The sequence below is a fragment of the Semicossyphus pulcher genome, unplaced genomic scaffold (assembly GCF_022749685.1).
Source record: "Semicossyphus pulcher isolate SPU_LCO1_2020_fin unplaced genomic scaffold, fSemPul1.0.p SCAF_1, whole genome shotgun sequence".
Taxonomy (NCBI): domain Eukaryota; kingdom Metazoa; phylum Chordata; class Actinopteri; order Labriformes; family Labridae; genus Semicossyphus; species Semicossyphus pulcher.
The window spans coordinates 9,872,797-9,892,395 of record NW_027211603.1 but is presented as its reverse complement, the minus strand read 5'-3'; the positions used below and the strand labels follow the sequence as shown (position 1 = coordinate 9,892,395).

Here is a 19,599-nt window from a genome sequence, read left to right as displayed (position 1 = left end):
CTTTTGTGGTGAAAAAGCCTGGGTCACTTTGACAGTGTCACCACATCATTTCCACACACCTCATGTAGTTCTCACTCTTAAGTTCCAGAGAGGTTTGGAAATACAGTAACGCCGCCTGTGATGGGAAGTGAAATGGCGTCATAGTGTTGCTCCACCTGTATTTCTCGACAGAGGAAATGTGTCACTATTGCAGAACAGGAGAGGACCACGAAATGTTGCAGCCAAATAATGAAAATGTGCGCATTTGTTATACAACTCTGCTCGTTTTTCTGCAGTGTTGTACTTTGAAGCAGGTGGGACCTTGTGTACCCAGTCGTCAGCTCTGATATATAGTGGTCTGAGTCAGAGCTACATTTAGCTGATGATTCAGAGCTTGTGTCCCAACACTCCCAGTGTAATTTAGTCTGCCTCTTAAACATTAAAACTGGAGTCTAGAGGTGGCAGAACTGTAGTCAGCACTTCTTCACCACCAACTACTATCTTGAGGCGCTGCAGTCGCACATTATTCCACTCACAAACTCACCATTTAACTGAGTGTGTGGAGTCTCCCCTGACCAAGAAGAAAAGACAGACGCAGGTCGAACTCTTTGCCAGTAATTTTATTTTGAGATATTTTGTAGAACAGGGGAACCAATGATTACAAAAAAAGTCCATAAGTGTTCTACATGCTACACCTTAACCTAATTCATCATGCTTGCCTGGAAAAAGTACATAGAAATTTAACAAAGAACGTACAATTAAAACTGACGTACATTATACTCACCATTAACTTTACTTTAGATGTACCTTTCTCCTGCCTCCATGCACGCATTTTTTACATTACATTTAGATAAAAAATTAAGACTTTTAGGCGCTTCTTTAAACCATAAAGCAGTTTTTCCACTAAAGACAGAACGCACCTATAAATAAAAAACAAAAAGAATGATATCCATTTGGACAAATATTGGTGGAAAACAGAAAGCCTCGACTCCTTTTAGAACATAACAGATGAATTTGCATCCTACCGTAAAAACAAAGGAACACTTACACACCCATATAGTGCCGAAATGAAACTGGAAGTCTGTCCACCTCCTCCGTCTTCAATAATCACATTGAAATAACACATTTCTGATAAAATAAATATCGCACATCTGCTAGAAATAAATAATGATTACTGAAACACCTCACTATGTTAAATGCTAAAGTGAGACAGATTTCATCTACGCGACCACTTCATTTCATGGCATGAGGATGGTCATGTGTGTAAAGCACTAGTGCGGCTTCGAGTGTCTCTCGCGGCTGTTACCTTGAGGTAGATAACACATTTACATTAACGCCTACGATAATGGTTGCTGCTGGCATCATGTGTCAGATTTACAGTATGAAAGGGTTTTAAGGAAGCTTTCTTCAGGGAAAAATGTCATAAACAAAATGTTTTTTTTAAAAAAGGACATCCAAACCCCCTTTTTTTCTTGTATCCCATCACAGGAAAGGGTGTTTGAAAGCACTTTAAATGCCTACAGCATTGTTAGCGTCTACCATCCTTCCTTATGTCACACCCAACAGCCAAACCTCCTCCTTAAATCCGATCTCCTCTCCTAACGTCCATCTTCTCTTCCAGATAATTCTCTCCTGCTCTCGGTTCGTCTACAGTACTTAAGTGTGCGAGTAACATGCCAGTTTAGCAATGAGGGCGTAGACATTAACCCATGAAGGCCTGGTGATCAAGGCTCAGAGTGATGACCAAAACTCTTTAAATATAATAAATCACCCCTCTCAACTCTTATAAAACAAAATTAAAAAGTAACCATAATAAAAAAGGTATGAAATGATTCAAGTACAATAATATATCATGTTATTAAAAAAAAAGAACATAAAAACAAACTGCCTAGTTTTTGCACTGTGGAGGATATAATTCTTTAATTAAGATGCTTGAAGATGCTGCTGTATGTTTTATGGGCAATTTGTGGCGAGCATTTGACAGCGCAGGGGGTGAGGGACGCCTGGATGGATTTTAGAGGCAAGTCATCGGTGCCGTCAAAGCCAGGCAGGGCCAGAGAGTCCAGCTGCATGTTAAGCATGATCTCTGTGTTCCTGCTGAGGAAGCTCTCTTCCAGCTCTCTCACCTCCGAGGGCTCCGTATCCGGGCCGGCTACAGTCTCTCCCACCACCTCTTCCTTCCGGCTGAACAGGCGGTCCAGGTAGCTGGTGTAAGTGCTCTCCTTCTGGAAGTGGTCCTCTTTGCGAATGTCCCAGCACGCTTCATCTATCAAACAGCCGTTCTCTCCGACTCTCTCCCCGGAGCCGAAGCTCTCCCAGGGCTGAGCGGGCCTGACGCTGTCGCCGCCGACAACCCCCAGCCCTCCTCCGCCTAACTGGGCAAGGTTTACCAGGCACTTCTCCTCCTTCTCCTGACTTATGGACTTGGACATGGAGCCGGAGCGGGGCGCCTCCAGCTGGGAAACAGAAGTGTTGAGCTCGTTCAGGAGGCCCACCTCATTGAGCAGGGCGGCCTCCTGACAGGGCTCTGGCTGCAGGCTCAGTTTGATGGTGCTGGCGATGAAGGAGTCAAAGTCAAAGCCTTGGTTCTGCTGGCTCTGAGGCTTCTCTGTCTGGTGTTTCTCCTGCTCTCGGTCCTTCTCCACCGGACTCTGGGTCTTCTCGGCCTCCTGCAGCGCGATCTGGGCCTTCACCAGCCCGTTCTTCTCACACTTGCTCTTGGCCTTGCGGTCGGCCTTCTCCTTGCTCTGCTGCTCCTTCCAGTTGGAGAGGTCGATGATGAGTTTGGGTTCGTAGTAGTGGTTGACTTCACTGTCTCGCCAGATGAGGTTGTCCAGGTAGGAGGGCGACACGGCCTTGTAGTTACAGGTGTGGCTGCACTGCAGGTCACAGTATTTGTTCTCATGGTGGTCGTCGTCCTGCCAGGAACGCTCCGGCAGGAACATGGTGGAGTAGTCGTAGGACGGCTCATCCAGGAACTTCTCCCGATCTCCATCAGCATATTTACGAGGATCCACCTGGAAACAGACAACAGTTAGCCGCTGTTTATAAGCGTTCAAATATATTTTAAGAAGGCAGACATGTATCGGATAAACCTTTAATCTTTGATGCTGAATACACACCTGAACCTCTTCCTCATCCGTTACATCAGAGAGAGCCCTTGGGTCAACCTGTACTTCTTCTGGGTCATGGGTGCTGTGTAAGTGCCAGTCAGCCTCTGACAGCTGGCTCTCATGATACCTAAGAGAATAAAAGAGACTTAAGTACACACGGCGCAGCACAAAACACACAAAAAGCTCAAGTACAGGATCTAACTGTGCAAACAGACCATTAAAACGTGTCCTTTTTCTTGTTACATAATCTGCATATCCCAATGAGTCATACTCAGAGGCAAAGAAACTATTCTCTAATAATACTAATAATTACACCACAATGTCTAAAGGTGATAAATTATTACCTGTCCCAGGTGTGGCTGTGGCTCTGGTCCATGAGTAGGATATCATCAACTTCATCCTCAATGTGGAAGGGGTGCAGAGAGATCGGCTCATCCAGGGGGAAGGAGTAGTCAGCCATATAGGGGTGGGCCAGGGCCTCCTCTGCAGTCAGACGATCCATGGGGTTAAAGGTCAGGATCTTCTCCAGGAAATCCAAGGCTGCAGAGTGAGAAGAGGACAATGAGATTATCAAGTAAGAAAACATGCCACGTGACGTACAGGGAGGCATGACCCTGACCCTTATGTCGGGTCTACATCCATGAGTGTACTTTAAAATCCTGCATGTTCTTATAAACTAATAAGTAAGCGGTACTCACCCTGAGGACTGACGTCAGGTAGCAGCTTGCCCAGCGGCGTGTGAGGCGTGGACATGTCATTGCGGATGAAGACTGGGATGACACTGTGGAGCTCCTGACGGTCTTCCTCTCGCAGAACTGGGATGGACTCCAGGATCAGCTGCATCTGCTCCAATTCGTGGGCTCCTAAAAGAACGGGCGGACAAATACCAGGCGCTTTTCTTAGAAGAGTTACACAACATTCAACGTCGGCATGACTGTGTTAGTTTGTTTTGAGTGAGGCAGAGCGCAGAAGATCATGAGAACTGAGATGTTATTTGCTCTGCGCTGAGCTCAAGGCAGTTTCACCAAACAAGAGCAGTTAGTCTCTCCCCGCTCACATAGATATGAAAGGAGGGCAATAAATGCAGACTGACCCCGTCTCTTCTGAACAAGCATACATTGACTACCAGGATAAACACACCTCATCAGTCGGCTTCAGTTTACTCTCTAGTATATTTGCATACGAGGTGTTAAAATGAGTCACACATATGAAACTGAGAAAACACTTACCAGCAAAGAGGGTTTTCCCTGTGAGCATCTCAGCGAAGATGCAGCCGGCGGCCCACATGTCGATGGCTTTGGTGTAGTTGTTAGGAGAGAGCAGCAGGCGTGGAGACCTGTACCATTTGGTGACGAGACCTTCAGAGAGATGGCCCTGTGGGGGAAGAGACATGGAATATTTAGTGCGGGGGGAAAAGTATAAGACAGACTTAAACCGTAATATTCCCCGTTTATAAGCTGTCGAGTCTGTATGATTGGTTAAGATGCTCTAAAATCTGACCTCAGTAATAAAAAAAATGTGACCACTTTTTTTCCATTTGCCCACCACACTGCTGCTAAACACGAGTCCACAGATCACACCATGCCTGCTGGTCCATGCTAAACCCCGTGACCCCCCCCTCCCCGTGCCTTCTCCTTGACGGACCTGCTCTGTGTCGGTCACGTACACAGCGCAGTGAGGAGACAAAGACCCCAGAGAGAAAAGATAGATGAAAGGGGGGAGATTGGACACGTGCGGGCCCTGTCAGCAGTCTGAGGGAGCAGGATAATCCCCCGCTGCCACACACTCCGCTCACCAATGACACACCAGTGACACCAATCTGCACTCTGCTCTCTCACAGTGCCTGACCGCTCACAGGAACAGGAGGACACTGAACACAAAGAAAACTGACCTGTCTGTGCGTGTGTGTGGGACATTGGGGGAAGGGATGTGGTAAAACAACACCCTCGCTTTCCTCCCTCTCCCCCCCACATTCATTGGTTGTTTGAGGTGAGACCAAAATGGCCGGCTCGCCGCTCAACCAGGCTCCTCTTTCCACCCTTAGTTAGCCACGTATGCTTGATGTCACTCTATCCTGGAGTTTATCACCTCACTCTGCACGCCCTTGTTTTCATGGGCCTTTAAATGACACGCCATGTTGACTGTAGAAAGGTCTTCCTTCAGCTTTAACCAACATGCTTGTCTGAGACTAGTTTCCAACAAGAAGCTTGTATGGAGGTCGAGGGGAATCACATGCAGGTCACACCTCACCTGACTGAAACGTGCAAGCCTGACCAGCACTTTGAGAAACAGCTAGTAAATTATCTGACCTATGTGAATGTGGTAACCATGAGGTCATACATGCAGGAGATCAATGCAACAGAAATGTTGATAAGGTTCGCTTGAAAGAGTGTCAGGTCATTGCGTAAGGACAATTCTGTATCCAATGGACTCTGAACTAGAGGAGATGGTTAGAGTTTGCATAAAGTATTTAGGTGAACACTGCAGCTGGAGTTTCAAGTTTACTGATCTCCAAGTGAACTGCTCACCACAAACAGACACACAGGCATCAAAGCAACAGCCATCTCAGTCCCTCTGGCAACAGAGGGTGAATAACTCAACCACCTGATCTAGATCTAGACTGGGCTGACATTTAATGACTCATAACAGACTCCTTCAGTGTGTCAGGCTGCCTTTAGTCACAGCAACCTTCAGCAGCTCTAACCAAATGTAATTAAAAAGTGGCTGGTGCCGCTGCACTAATTGACAGAAGCTGTTGACTGAAGACTGAAATGAGACATTTCTTTGTCGGCTCTGATGTATTTTAGTCTTAACCCACCCACAAACACGTGAATCCTTTCAGGGCCGAACCATTGAGCTGTAAATAGCAGGATAAGTGGAGCTTCACTGCAGTCTCTCACGTTTGACACAAGGAAAGAGTTCATGAAAAAACTATTTATTCCATCTTATGGTTCGAGTGGACAACAATGAAACCAGAGCTGCAACAATAAACAAAGGAAAACCAGTTCTCATATTCTGATAATCCATGAATTGTTTTAGTGATTTTCAGAGCAAATCTAGGTTGCTGCTGCTTTTTGTCATTTCACAATGAAAGCCTTGTGTTTTGAAGCAATTTGAAGTTGTCACTTTGGTCTCTGTGAAATTGTGAGCATATATTTCACAACTTTCTGACATTACAGACTAAATGATTGGATTAAAAAACAGTTAAAACATCATGCAGAATAATCAATAACAAAAATAATTAATGATTCCAGCCCTAGATGAAACTACTACAAGTTGCATGAAACTTTTGTAAGTAAAAGCACCTCTCTGAAATTCATTAAACCTGAAGTGGACTCTCATGCTTTACTCTTGTGAGATCATGTGAAGTCCGGAGCAGCCTGCTGCCGACTAAATAATTAGGTCAAATGTTTGTGCGAGTGTGCGCATTGTGCAGGACGCTTGTGTGTAGAAGGACCTCTGTGAACCCTTCACCCTCTCCTCTTAATGTAACATTCCTTAAAAGCGTTCAGGTTATTATTTCTACAACATCTCATATAACTGACTTCATGCTTAGCCACAGGCTGAACAAGGAGCCTGCATTCAAGTTTTCCAGGTTTACACGAGTGAAACTACTTTGGCGCTTAATCAAATACAGAGACCAATTTCTACATGAATATATTGTACACATGCCCGAGGCGTGCTTTTGTCCCACCTTTCGACCTTACTTCACCTCTAAACAGAAAAACATATGTAGCCACAGTGAGCAGATGTAATATCACTTAGCTATGGCACACGTTTAAAGTGTTACAGTATCCTGAAGTAGTTTATAGCCTATGCTAGCCTTGTATAAAACCACAACATCTTGCTTGAACACAACCAATGCTAAAACGAACGTGTGATTATACCCACAGCACTTCCCTTTCTTTCAAAAGGGTGGGCTACAAGTGGAAATGAACATAGGGGTTAGATCAGCTTCAAATCAGCTCAGAGCAAGGCTCCCACAACAAGACAAAGAGCTGGCTGGGAAAAAGGAGGGGAGTCGGGTTGGAGAAGTTGGATGAGTGCACGTGAATTCTTGTCATTCTTGATCTGGGGCCACCACGAGGGGTTGGCCTTACAGTTCACACGGGCAGAAACAACTGGCTTTCTCAAAACAATGGAGAGACGCCGCAGAAACACGGGTACTCTTGGCAAGCTTTAAACAGCGTGCAGGATTAATAGAAGCCTGACGAGAATTATGAGGTGTTGTTTTTCATAAACACAGCAACACAAAACAGTAGGGAGGTGGGAGTAGAAAGATGGAACGAAAACATTGTGCTTCACCAGTGATGCATGAATCTAGATACCTCATTATTGAGTCGTCGCCAGAGACTGAGGTTAACTGGCGAAGAGCGCTTCTTTATTTAGAAGCGACGCTATTCAAATAACATGCACTCAGCCACCCAGCTGCTCCGGCTCACCCAGCCTGCTTCAAGTAGAGGTTGGTTGGTGAAAGCAAACTTGCCCTCAGTGATTCCGCTCCTAATGTCTGGCCAATACTGAAACCAACTGTTTTTCTACGCCTCCGCACTCCACTGGGCACCGTAGAGTCGTGTGAGGGTGATGGGTTCATTTTCACACAAGCCTCATTTGGTATGCGACACCAGATGACTCACACTCGGTCAGAGGACTATAGGTGAAGTCATGAAAAGTGGCTGGTTGAGGTATCAGAGATCTCCTCCCCCCCAACACACAACTATAGTTGTTGCAGAGACAGACACAGCAGCACAGTTTGGAAACGAGAGCAGGGTCAGGCCTAATAAAGTCAGTGTGCCAGCAATTGTGTCCTTGACAAAAGCTCAGCAGCAGGAGTCTGCAGCAGTATTACAACAGTGAAAAGAAAAACCCACTGCCCTCTGTAAAACAGCTCTTTTTTGTATCTTTGCCTGCATGTTTCAACATCAGGAAAAACTACATGGCTAGAGTTGTTCCAAACCCGATACCAGCATCAAAATGCCTCTGATAAAGACTAAAATGCAGGCTCGGGTATCCACAACTACGCCAGTCTGCACCAATCCGATATCGTAATTCATTGGCTGTGAAAATTCTCCCAACATAGTTCACTAGAAATCCGATTCTTCTTTGCTGCTCTAAAACAGTAGCTTACCCAGCAAGTTGCTTGGTCCTGCAACCATGGATGTTTTATGGCTGACGATGGCAAGTACTGTTTTAGAGCTGCCAAGTTGAACCGATTTCAAGTAAATTATCACGTGACAAAGGCAAACAGTGTGGTGGCAGCAACATGACAAGTTAGTAAGAGCTACAATATCAACAATTTCATATTACAATCAGTATCGCTAGAGTTTTTTATACTCTTAAGGCTAATCCAACAGAAAAGAAAACATGGATCAGATATTCTCTTTCCACCATAACACTATTATTGTCATAGCAGCACAATTTGGAAGAGAGCAAGGTAAAAGCCTTTTAAAATGAGTGTGCCTAGTATCCTTGACAAACACTCCGCAGCAGCAGTCTGCTACACTACAGCAGACAACAGCCAAACACAGAAGAGAGCTGACCCCAGTCAAGCAGCTTTCCAATACCCCCTTGCCTGCTGTTTCCCCATCAGGAAAAACTGCTTATATAAAGGGAAAAAAGCCCACATGGCAAACTCTGCTGTAGGGGAGGATTGCTGTAACATCGGGTGGGTGGCTTCAGTGACTGAGAAATTCTCAGTGCTTCCCAGCAAATAGGAGGCCTCGCCTTCCTCTTCTTGATAGACGACTATTGTCTCCACCACATATGTGACTCATAAGAGAATATAGAAGTAATGGCTTAAAATGTGAGAAGACTACAGAAGCTTAGTAGTAGTAGTGGCAGGGAGCTGAAAAGGGGCTGATCTGGTAAACAACAGTGTGTAAGTCTGTCTCACGGGGATGATGCGGCAGGGTTCTCCTGGATGTGTAAAGGATATGAATGAGGCTGCGTTAGCCAGAGGGATCACATCACGTGAGCGTACTTCAGACTGCCCGATGACTAATTTGAGACACGTGTGAGCATCTGACTGCCTCTCTGCTCTAAGAAGATGCAGCGGCTACAGCGTGGGAGGGAGGGAGATTTCCTAAACAAGATTCCCTCACATCGCAGCACCATATGGCCTCGGACTGGAATTTCCTCATCCCTTTATAAGGTGACAGAAAGATACAAGTCCTTCCACCTGGCTACAATTACACAGGCTAATCTATACTGTTCTCATACTAAAGATCAAACACTTTATTGCTGCCATTATACAGCTTCACAAACAAAAACAGGTTTATAGGGAGCATTAAATGTGTACATTCAACATTTGGTGTGTTAACATCTGGCTTTTATGCCCAGGTTTAAATGATGCTGGCAAGTGACGAGAAACAAAGATTTAAGCCTTTAACACAGAGAAAACAGGCTTCTCTGAAACGCTGTTTTCCTGATTATACAATTCATAGCCGTGAACAGAGTAATGACCTCCTGCAAATGGCAGAGAGGGAAAACATGCACTCTGAGATATAAATAAATCAATTTAAATGCAGCATGTCTATAACAGATCTACTGCAGCCTCAAGCCTTCAGCATTACCATCGGAAGCTAAAAAAAGGCTCAAGGCTGAACTACTCTACATTCACACATTTGATGTTTTTTTCCCACCTGGGAGTGTGGATTATCTTCATCTTTTCTCATCATTAACCCACTAATTTCTATATTCAGACTTGGAATTGAGCCTGTCTTTACTTCTAGCTGTGTAAACTTGAAAACGGAAAACAAACAGTTCCCAGGGTTGTGCTTTCCGCTGCCTCAATTCTCCTGACAAGGGAAACAGAGGCGTTACCTAAAGGAACCACATCCCGTCTTGTTTACTTCCTGCTGAGAAACTGCGTCACCCTGGGGAGCCCTGCATTACTGAGCGATAACCTAAACATCACGTGTCAGAGCAGCAAAGAGCTTATCTATGGGCACAAAGATTGCAAACATTTAATGAGTTCTCAGAACTCACACCGCTCATCACAAAACCCAATAAAATCAATATTTCAAACTTTCCGCTATTACATGACTAACTTGAACAACTACTTGGATACTGGTCCTACCTTGTGAGAGTAGTGGGGGTCCATGATGCGGGCCAGCCCAAAGTCCCCAATCTTCAGCACCAGGTCCTCTGTGTTGACAAACAGGTTGGCAGGCTTGAGGTCGCGGTGCAGCACGTTCGCAGAGTGGATGTACTTAAGGCCCCTGAGGAGCTGGTACATGAAGAGCCTGGCGTGGCCCTCAGAAAGAAGGCCCCTCTCCAGCAGTTGACACAAGTCTGTCTCCATGTACTCCTGCACAATGTAGACCGAGTTGACCTCTGTCAGTGACACTATGTCCTCTGTTAGTCTGCGGCCGTTGGGGCCCAGTGTCTCAAACACCTGGAGACACAAGAAGGAATAATCAGGATTGTAAATAAGACATCATTTAATCCTATTTTCTTTTAATGCCAGAAAAAAAGATAATTAATCTTTTCAACATTGAGCAAGCTCCTTGCAGCTTACCTTGACAATGTTGTCATGGTCGAGGCGTCTGATAATCTTGATCTCCCGCAGGGCGTGCTTCACACTCTGTGGGTCGGTCAAGATGATTTTCTTCACAGCTACACGCTTGTCACAGTCCGTGTCGACTGCTGAGAACACCAGGCCGTTCCCTCCGTAGCCCAGAGGCTTCAAGTCCATGTAGCGAGAACCCAGGTCAAAGCCATGGATGTTCATCAGGGACTCAAACTTTTCTGCCATGACGACTAGTTTTGGCTTTTACACACCAGGCTTCTGCTATCTGTTTGGTCTCAGGCCTATTTAAGTCCAACTTTAACACCCACAGAGGAATTTATCTGATAATTCCTCAACTGCTTTAGAGGCTGCGCTAACTGACCCCTGTACAGACGACTACTCAGTCCCCCCTGTTTAACCGTCACTGTCAAATGTGGGGCACAAATGTGTAATCCATCTTTCTTTCCATTTTATATAAGGAGAGAAAATGTTTAATTCCTCCTCAAATCCTAACTGGATTTTGTAGATTAGTGTTTATAGACTGCAATGGAATGGACTGGAATGGGGCCAATTAAAAAGCACTGACACTATGTTAAACTATAAAAGCATGTAGTTGCATCCTTACAGTGCAGATACATTCAGTGTTTGACTGGTCCTGAGCAGCTTCATGTGAAATTTGCCTAAATGCACTTTTTTTTCTATTTTAGAAATATGTATTTATGAGTCTGTTTTTTTTTTTTCCTGTCAAGTAACCTGATCTATAAAATTGAAATGAGTCTGGCCTTGAAGTCTCTAAAGTAATTGTTCACCCTCAATGATCAGGTGGCTCAAGCTCGCCACAGTCGCAATCAAAACTATCCTCCATTTTACTTGGGTATAACCTGAAAGACAAGAGGAAAAACAAAACAAGAAAAATAATTAAAATGCAGAACGATTTATGGCCAGAAAAGAAATGAGTCTATCGTTCACAATTTAAGAAGGTTTACGCAAATAACCAACCGTTCAAAGAAAATGTAGTCATATCCTGCCTTCATTAAGATTTAAATACTTGGGGGATTTCACAAAAGTAACAAACAACCAGCCATATTATTCACCGGCTTTACTGTAAACGTGGTGTCTGATGGAAACTCACCCTCCCCCGCCCGGGTTAAACGCTTGCCAGTCCGGTTTCTGGGTATCGGTAAAATAGAGGTAAACCCCCAGAGACTTGGCCAAGATTCAATTTGAAGAGTATACTCATATACCACATATTATAAAGAAAAACCCCAGCTCATATTCCGAGTTATAAATGTTCATACCGCCTTATTTTCGGCCTTCACCCGGTCTGACTGAGGGGAAACAGAATGGAAGCATAACGGCAAACAGACGAGCTCCTGACAGACATCCGTCGGCTTGGTTTTAATATATCACATATACATGGTCACCATTTAACACCACAAAGCCCAATATTATACATAGAAAATAAAGACCTCTTTACGCTGCCTATCTCACAAATATCGTCCTTAACGTAGAGGTAAAACCCGCCGATAGCACGAACAAAGGACTCGTTGTTGGCGGAGGCTTCTGACTACGTGGAAACAGCTCTCCTCGCGCTCAGCAGCACAAAGCAGTCAACGGTTAAACCGCAAAAACGATCTCGAAAAAACCATATACACAAAACGTGAACAACAGAGAGAGAATTCGATAGATAAGAATTTACTTACAGTCCTTATTCGTCGCATTAGTTTCGTTATAGGTTTAATCAAACCTAGACGAGGTTTGACTGCGCTTCGCCGCCGAGCTCTGCGGATCTGTTGCAATCGCCATTGAGGCTGGGCAGAGCTATGAAAGGGAGCGTGGCGTCACAACAAGGCCGCCTTCATGAACTATCGGAAATATTCCTACTACGGCGAGAGCCCTTCACGGTAGTTCTGTGGTAACTTTGCGAACTATTTGCCTATTAAGCCTCAAAATAAGTTGCTTTAATGATTTTTAATACACTTCAAAATGTTACCAGTATCTATTCTGATCTAGACAATAATCTATTATGTTTTCTATTAAAATGTAATCTGAAGCCTCTCTCAAGGTAATTGGGGTACATAAATATCGATTTAGATGCAGTTAACAAGTACAAATGTTTTCTAGTCACCGATTGAAATGAAGCTATAGCATACTATTTACATTTATTCACAGCTTTACATTGCCTAATTTTTCATGTATTCCTCATGGTCCCAGAAACAACATTCTCCTCAACCTGATCTTTCCTGAAATTCCATTGTTAGTCTTTAAAATATTCTTAGCAAAGTATTAAAAATGTAGGCCTTATACAAATATATGAGTGGCTATGTGAAATGAATGGTAGGCTATTATTACAAATGGTTCTTGATGTGATTAATTTTTTTGATTTGATTAAAAGTAGTTGGCCTATATATAACTAAATAATTGAAACCAAAGCCACAAAAGATACTTCAAGCAATGCATATTTATGGCATTCTCCATAAAATTATATGATTAGTTAAAAAATCTACAGTAACTGAACGCACTACAGAACTGTTTTGACATCTAAAATTACCGAGCATACCTGAAAGCTGCATGAGTTCATTCAAAACATGTGTTTGAAGTGAGGGATCACGTGACAGCGGTAGATTCAAAATCCAACTTAATATTTACTTACAGGTGAACGGACGCAATCATAACAACATGGCACAACCGCCATACTCTCAATAAACAGCAATGCTATAAACATCTTTATGAGGATCCGTAGCACGTTTTAAACACAGTTCAGCAACAAGCTGCACACTGGGAAACATTATAACAGTCTACTAGACAATTTAACAATAAAAATCCCTTTAAAAACAAGACATGTAGGTGAAAGAAAGTAAGGCAGAAGTATGCTTGAATTATTATTTGCTGTATTTTCAGCCTCCTAAAACATAAACAATATGATCTCGGATAAGGAATGGGGAAAAATGAACATTTTGTATCCTCTTTTTTCCTACCCATGAAGAGATCAAAAATAGGAAAACGAGCTACCATGACAGTCGATTCTCTTACCTGAATAAGAGACCTCTGTGTTAATTTCCGTCTCTTCAAATGCTATAGTGTGTTTTTTATCCTGTTCATCCCAACAGTAGATGTTTTTGTTTCTTCTGTTGTTTCCTGGATTTTTTTCACGATTTGTTTTTCCCCGGTCTATTTGTTTTCGTTCGGCATTAACGTTGTTTTCAGATTATGGCACGCATTAGCAGTGCCAGTGAGAAAATTCGCTGGTACAGTTCAGTCACTGCGGCTTGCGGATTTAGAAAGTCCATCTGGCACCGGGATGCGCAGGGTGTTTCTCTTTTAGCGGTCCGCCCTCACATCTGATCCCCGCGAGGCTTACACGTCCCGAGCAAAACAAAGTCAAGAGATCAGGGCACTGGGCACTATTTTCCTCTTTGTTGATCCCTCTCTCAGTTTGCAGTTAGTGCCTTACAGCCTGCAGCCTCTGGATGCTGCTGTGAATGGATGCATGGGCGAGCAGCAGCATCACAGCCGCAGCAGCAAGTCTACATCAGCATCCGCAGACAGACCATGTGGGAACCCATGTGCCCGAGAATGCAGATGCCTCTCACAGGCCGGGATGGGCTCTGCGATGGAGGAGCAGCAGGGACTGCATGCGGACTGAGGGGGATGCGACAGACTCAGAGAACTACTTATTGTAGCGTTTATTCGAGAGAAAAATGTTAAAAGACGTGAGCTAGCTTTTATAGCTTCTCTTGTTTAGGTGACAGTGAGGTTGATATTCCAAAAACACGCGTATGTAATAATGTAGCCTAATAGTTTTACCTCATTTTACTTTAAAGCTAGACCGAGGAAAAGGGAGATGCCATTAATGCACTAAAGAGACTTTAGATAGATAGATAGATAGATAGATATATACTGCATTAAAGGTATCAAGAGCTTAGTACTTTATGGAAATCTGCTAATGAAACTATACATGGAGAGTTTCTATTTTTTAGTCATTCACTTTAATTAATGTAATCATGCTAGTTCTACTTCATTGATCCAAGTTTTGAATTACCCCTCCTATACCCAAAGGTCAGAGGTCGAGTTAGTGCACTCTTTGCTCTGAGGAACCTCACCAGATCAGATGTTTTCTAATGTGACATTCTGAACCTCCCTTTGAGGGATGTACTGCCACCATTCTGCCAAGCCGAGGCACTTTGCATCTTCAGAAACTTGGCGAGACGGCTTAAAAATGTCCTTTACATAATACTGTTCCCTGCGTCACCTTTGACTCACTGATTACTTCTGTTCAAAGCACCGGTTATTATTTAATATCACATTTGTAGATAAGGTATTGCTTGCTCTATTAGTGCACATTGCCCTCTGCTGTACATGAATGAATGGAGGTCAGAAGGTGAAGCAGTGCTCTATCTCACCCTACCTCGGGGTCATGTGATATATCCTTCACTTTCTTAATGTTTTAACTGGTTAAGAAAATCTTCCTCTCTTTTTGTATTTGTATTCAAGTCACGAACAATAACTAACAAGGTGTCTCCAGCAGGGTCGTTGCAGCTGACCTCCCTTGTTACATCATGAGACAAATAGTTGACATCAAGTCCCAGACCAACACGTCTGGCCGTGTCATTCAGTTGAGATTACAGAGGTGCCAATTACACTTACGGTAATGCTCTGTGCTTCAAAACAAAAACAGCACTGTTGCAATCCAGGGGTCCTGTTTGTTTAGCACAGAGTCCCGCGTAAGTGTGACGAATGAACTTATGCTGTTTACCTACTTTCATCTAACATCTCACTCATTCACCTACACAGAGCCTCTGAGTGACTCGGCGTTACTACAACACCTTATTTTCAATGTTTCACCTGTTCTTCCTCTTCTTTTATTTGCCTGAATTCTAGGCAAAATCAGATATATTCTCAAAATCACAAAAATGTAACATTTAGCTCTACTGATGTAAGTCTTTTTCCACTTACCGATGCTGAAATTCTCCGTAGTAATCTGGAGCAACATGGTACAGAAGTTAGAAGTCAATCCAGGTGAAATTTGCACTTTACATCCAACACTTCAGGTCCGACAGGCAGACAGGTGTAGAGGTTTCAATGCATTCCGGTATCTCCCTGTATATGTGTGGGTCTGTGAATGTATTCTGTGTCTGTGTCTGTGTTATCCTACTCCATGTGCCTCTGGCTTTGAGGTGGAGCTCCATGGACAGTTAATATAGGCCAGGCCGTAGAGGGGAGGAGACTGCTCTGTGTATGGCTTGGCCTTTCAGTGTGTCAGACCCACCAACACTAACACCACCAACCTGTCTCTCTTTTTCTCTGCTACTTTATTACTGTTTCTTTTATTACATTTTCAAATATGCTGTTTGTTTTCTATTGTTTTGATTCAGTCCAAGCTTAAAACTAATCTTCTGTGTGTCTGTAGTGAAACAAATTCCTCTGAGAGACCTGTCCAAATCCAGTTTTGGTGATTCATATTTTTTTTATCTGTCGGATTACATGAAAGGATTACACAGTCCTAATGGTTTGTGAATGTTCTGCGTCACTCTGAATGATGAAAAACCCTCCAAAAGCATTTGAATGAAATGAAAAATGAATGAAAAAAACTCATGATCTTCTAGCTTTTATCAGGGCAGATTTTCTCACATTACAGCACATTGTTGGCCGTATATTTTGACAATCTTTTAGCAGTCATCAAATCAGTGTGTTGCAAAGAACAGAGCCTACTGTACAAGAAGAAAAAACTTTTGTGTTTGCAGTTCATCTTCTGAATGGGAGCCTTTGAGTTTTATTGCTCTCTGTTATGGCCAGTGTCAGCGGGGGGGTTATGAAGTCGTGATTCTACAAATGCCAGAGAAGAGTCACAGCTGATCCCTGTGGAGTACAATGTAAGCCTGTTTTTTTCTGCTGCCACACATATCACATTTTCCTTCCTGGAGCCCGTATCTGCTCCCTGATAGTCACAACATCACATGGTGTGTGTCTGCCACTCTCAGCCTGCAGACTGCCCCGGCTGGCAGAACGCCCTCCTCCTCCTCCTTCTCTCTGTCTTGATCTACTTGCTTGTCATATGGCAGGTTGCTGGCATCTCCACAGACTGGCATGTTTGGACTGTGAGGGGCTGTTTGCGCGCGTGTGTGTGTATTTGTGTAATATTTAAACCAGACTGCTGCGGGGTCTGGACCAGCCGTGTGTTATCAAAATATGTGAATGGAGAAATAAGGGCAAAGCTGTTACCTTCATGTTGTCGCCTATGTTTTGCTTTTCCTCCAGCTGACTCTCTTATTATTACTTCCGTCTACAATATTTATTAATTCAAACCTTTATTAAAGCATTTGAAATAATTACATTTCTGTAATTTCACATGATGATGAAGATACATTAAGATGCAGAATTAAAACAAATCAAAAAGAAGAGATCTCTGTAAAGTATCCACAGAGGTCTCACAGAGCGCTAACTTTAGCTCACTAGCTGACAAAAATCCTTTATTTGATAATATTAAAACTGTTAAAAACACTTAATAAAGCAGTTTGCCTTAAAAAAAAAAGTGTTCCTTCGTAGGTCGTCAGACACAGGAGGTCAGGAGGTCCTGCTAGCTAAACTACAATTAGCTTGTTTAATGGTGCCTAGCTTGTTTTTGGGCAAGGGTTTCTTCAGTGTTCATCATTCAAATGATTTTAACATGAAGCCGAAATTTCCGCAGGGAAACCAACAGATCTAAAACAAACAGGTTATTAAACTGTTAAAACACTCAATGAAGCTATTTGGAGTTATAAAAGACTGTTTCTCTCCATTGCTAGTTGGAGGTTAGCCTCTGTGTTGCCTCAGGTGCACACTGAGGTGAAGTGGAGATCTTTACTCTATTGATGTTAACCTTTGTTTTTGTGTGGGCTTGCCGCTGTGTGAGTCACTTCAGCGCTCAAGGAGAGCCTGTTTATGAGCAAGCACTGTACTCAGTTGAGAAACACCATTTATTAATTAATCACTGATTACCCTGAATGAGCACAGCTTGAGGCCATTACATAACACAACTTACAGAAGAAATACAGCACCCTGAATGATCTTTTCCATAGTGTCAGCTCTTATGTAACAGCCTGTCTCGCTGGACCTGAAACCAAGGTACAGAAAGGATCAAAACTGGGTACGAATTTTGGCACCTCCAGTTTATATCAGTGACCATATGACCCCTGCAGGAGCTGTGTTGTCCTGGTACACTCTGTACACGAAAAATAACGAGCGATGAAGGCATTTCACAGTGTTGTGAAAGAGGCCTATAAGGGGAAAGTGTTGGGACACTTTTCCAGCTGTGATTGTGACTCCAGCACACAGGACAAAACATGCTTACATTGTGACACCCTTCTGTGGTTTGATGAGCAGTATAAGTGATACCCAAATTTCTAAGACCTCTCTAGTCCTTTGCCTGAATTTTTAGGGGGAAAACACTTCCTCCTCATACCCATTATCTCAGAGGGAAATTGTTGTCTCACCTCACTGCTTTTTGTTCCAGAGTGTCTCTTTCTTCCTGCGTCAGAGGATGTCCACGCACTGCTGTCCAAAAGTGCGTTAGGTTTGTGTGCAGGCCAGATGGGATCTCATTCAACTGTTTGATTGATTTTCTCTGAAGGGGAGAAAGTTAGTGGGACATGATAGTATTGTTACGTAACACACAATAGTGCCACCCTCACTGGCCTGGAATTAGCCATTTTGTCTGAGATGAGGCCATGGCAAAATGTTAACCGGCGTATTAACGGTAAATATTAATGCAAAGGACAGATGTTAAAGCAGAAACATGACCTTCTCTATGCATTAAATAGGTTCAAATCATTACTGAATAAGGTGAATGGTGCTTCGTAGTCATTTTGTATTCTTAATTGAAAGGCTAATAAAGGGCAGGATACTTTATTCAGCCTGTTCGTATCACCAAAAAGAAGGGAAGAAAGAATTAAACATCTTTGAATTTATGGTAGATTTTCTCTACCACTCTTTTGAATTTGTCAGATGATAACGGTTAGATACCAAGAGATACAGAAAACAACGTCCAAAACAAACTATGTACACATGGACCAATGCTTTGATAAAAGAAAAAAACCCCATTAAATTTAACCAAAAATAAAATGAGGTTTTTACATTCTGTCAAAGAGAAAAGAAAAAGAAAAATGTACAAGAAAAAGTGAATTTGGAAACAGAATTATGGGAAATTGCTAACCCTTTACAGTGGATTCCCACACCAATGCAATACAGCTAATGAGTGTCACTTCTGCAATTCTTTATCGATAGAGTTTCAGGAGAGAACCATGAGTGTATAATTGTTTTCTTGGCAGCAGTTTAACCTGCAGTTATAATTTTCCTAAGGGCTAACCTGGTTTAAAGGTAAATTTCAAGAAGCAATAAGAATCCTGTTATCAGCACGGCTCCTCTTTATCTTTATTTAACCTTTAAGCTGGTATACCAGCTTTCCTGCATTTCTGTGAACTTCTGAAAACAGGAAAATCAAGAGGAGAGGGGAGGGGAGCAGAGGAGACGAGGAGTGGACCATCTGCACGTCCTCTCACCATCTGTGAGGGGAACATCCTAAAACCTACAGGGCTCTGTTTATGTAACGGTGTGTGTTCGTGTGGTTGTGTGTGTGCGTGTGTGGAGGGGTTAGTGCTGCTCCTAGTCGACAATTTAAATCATCAGTAGAGAAAACCCTGTGTTGGCTTAAATGTTGTCTGTCTAATATTTGCACTTTTTGCACATTTTTTTGCTGGGTCAGTGAACACAGAGAAATGCAAGACCTAGAGCACGGGCAGGCTGTAAACTTCACGAACCATGTTTGAAAATGATCCTTAAGCGTCAACATTCATAAGGTTTTACTAGGAGCCAAATTATCTGCAGATGCCTCTTCCTTAGCAAATCAAACAGACCCCGTTTTACTATTTACCATTTTAAAAAAATGAACAGTGTTTCTCCAGCATTCTTCTTCATCAGACACAGGATGTGAGGAGGGTCTGCTAGCTAAACTACAGCTAG

The 19,599-nt window shown here is 43.1% G+C and overlaps 1 protein-coding gene across 2 annotated transcripts; it reads right to left on the bottom strand.

The window, feature by feature from the left end:
* Positions 1 to 583: 583 nt before the first annotated feature.
* Positions 584 to 13,893, bottom strand: mapk6 (mitogen-activated protein kinase 6). Of its 2 annotated transcripts, none has more exons than XM_069671997.1 (8): positions 13,636 to 13,893; positions 10,612 to 11,483; positions 10,171 to 10,488; positions 4,322 to 4,466; positions 3,791 to 3,955; positions 3,437 to 3,632; positions 3,102 to 3,219; positions 584 to 2,996 (listed from the first exon to the last, which is right to left on the bottom strand). In XM_069671997.1, exons 2-8 carry the CDS (start codon positions 10,846 to 10,848, stop codon positions 1,899 to 1,901), a joined length of 2,277 nt encoding a protein of 758 aa, XP_069528098.1. In that variant the 5' UTR covers positions 10,849 to 11,483; positions 13,636 to 13,893; the 3' UTR covers positions 584 to 1,898. The 2 variants fall into 2 exon arrangements, with proteins under 2 accessions (XP_069528098.1, XP_069528016.1); XM_069671915.1 differs by lacking the exon at positions 13,636 to 13,893 and adding an exon at positions 12,306 to 12,403.
* Between the last annotated feature and the right edge of the window lie 5,706 nt (positions 13,894 to 19,599).

Bases quoted from the DNA above. Each gene is read 5' to 3' on its own strand.
- mapk6 (XM_069671997.1), bottom strand. From the start codon at position 10,848: ATGGCAGAAAAGTTTGAGTCCCTGATGAACATCCATGGCTTTGACCTG. The intron at 3,956-4,321 runs GTAAGTGTTTTC...CCGTTCTTTTAG, and splicing joins AGGGAAAACCCTCTTTGCTG to GAGCCCACGAATTGGAGCAG. The intron at 3,220-3,436 runs GTAATAATTTAT...TTATTCTCTTAG, and splicing joins CACAGCCACACCTGGGACAG to GTATCATGAGAGCCAGCTGT.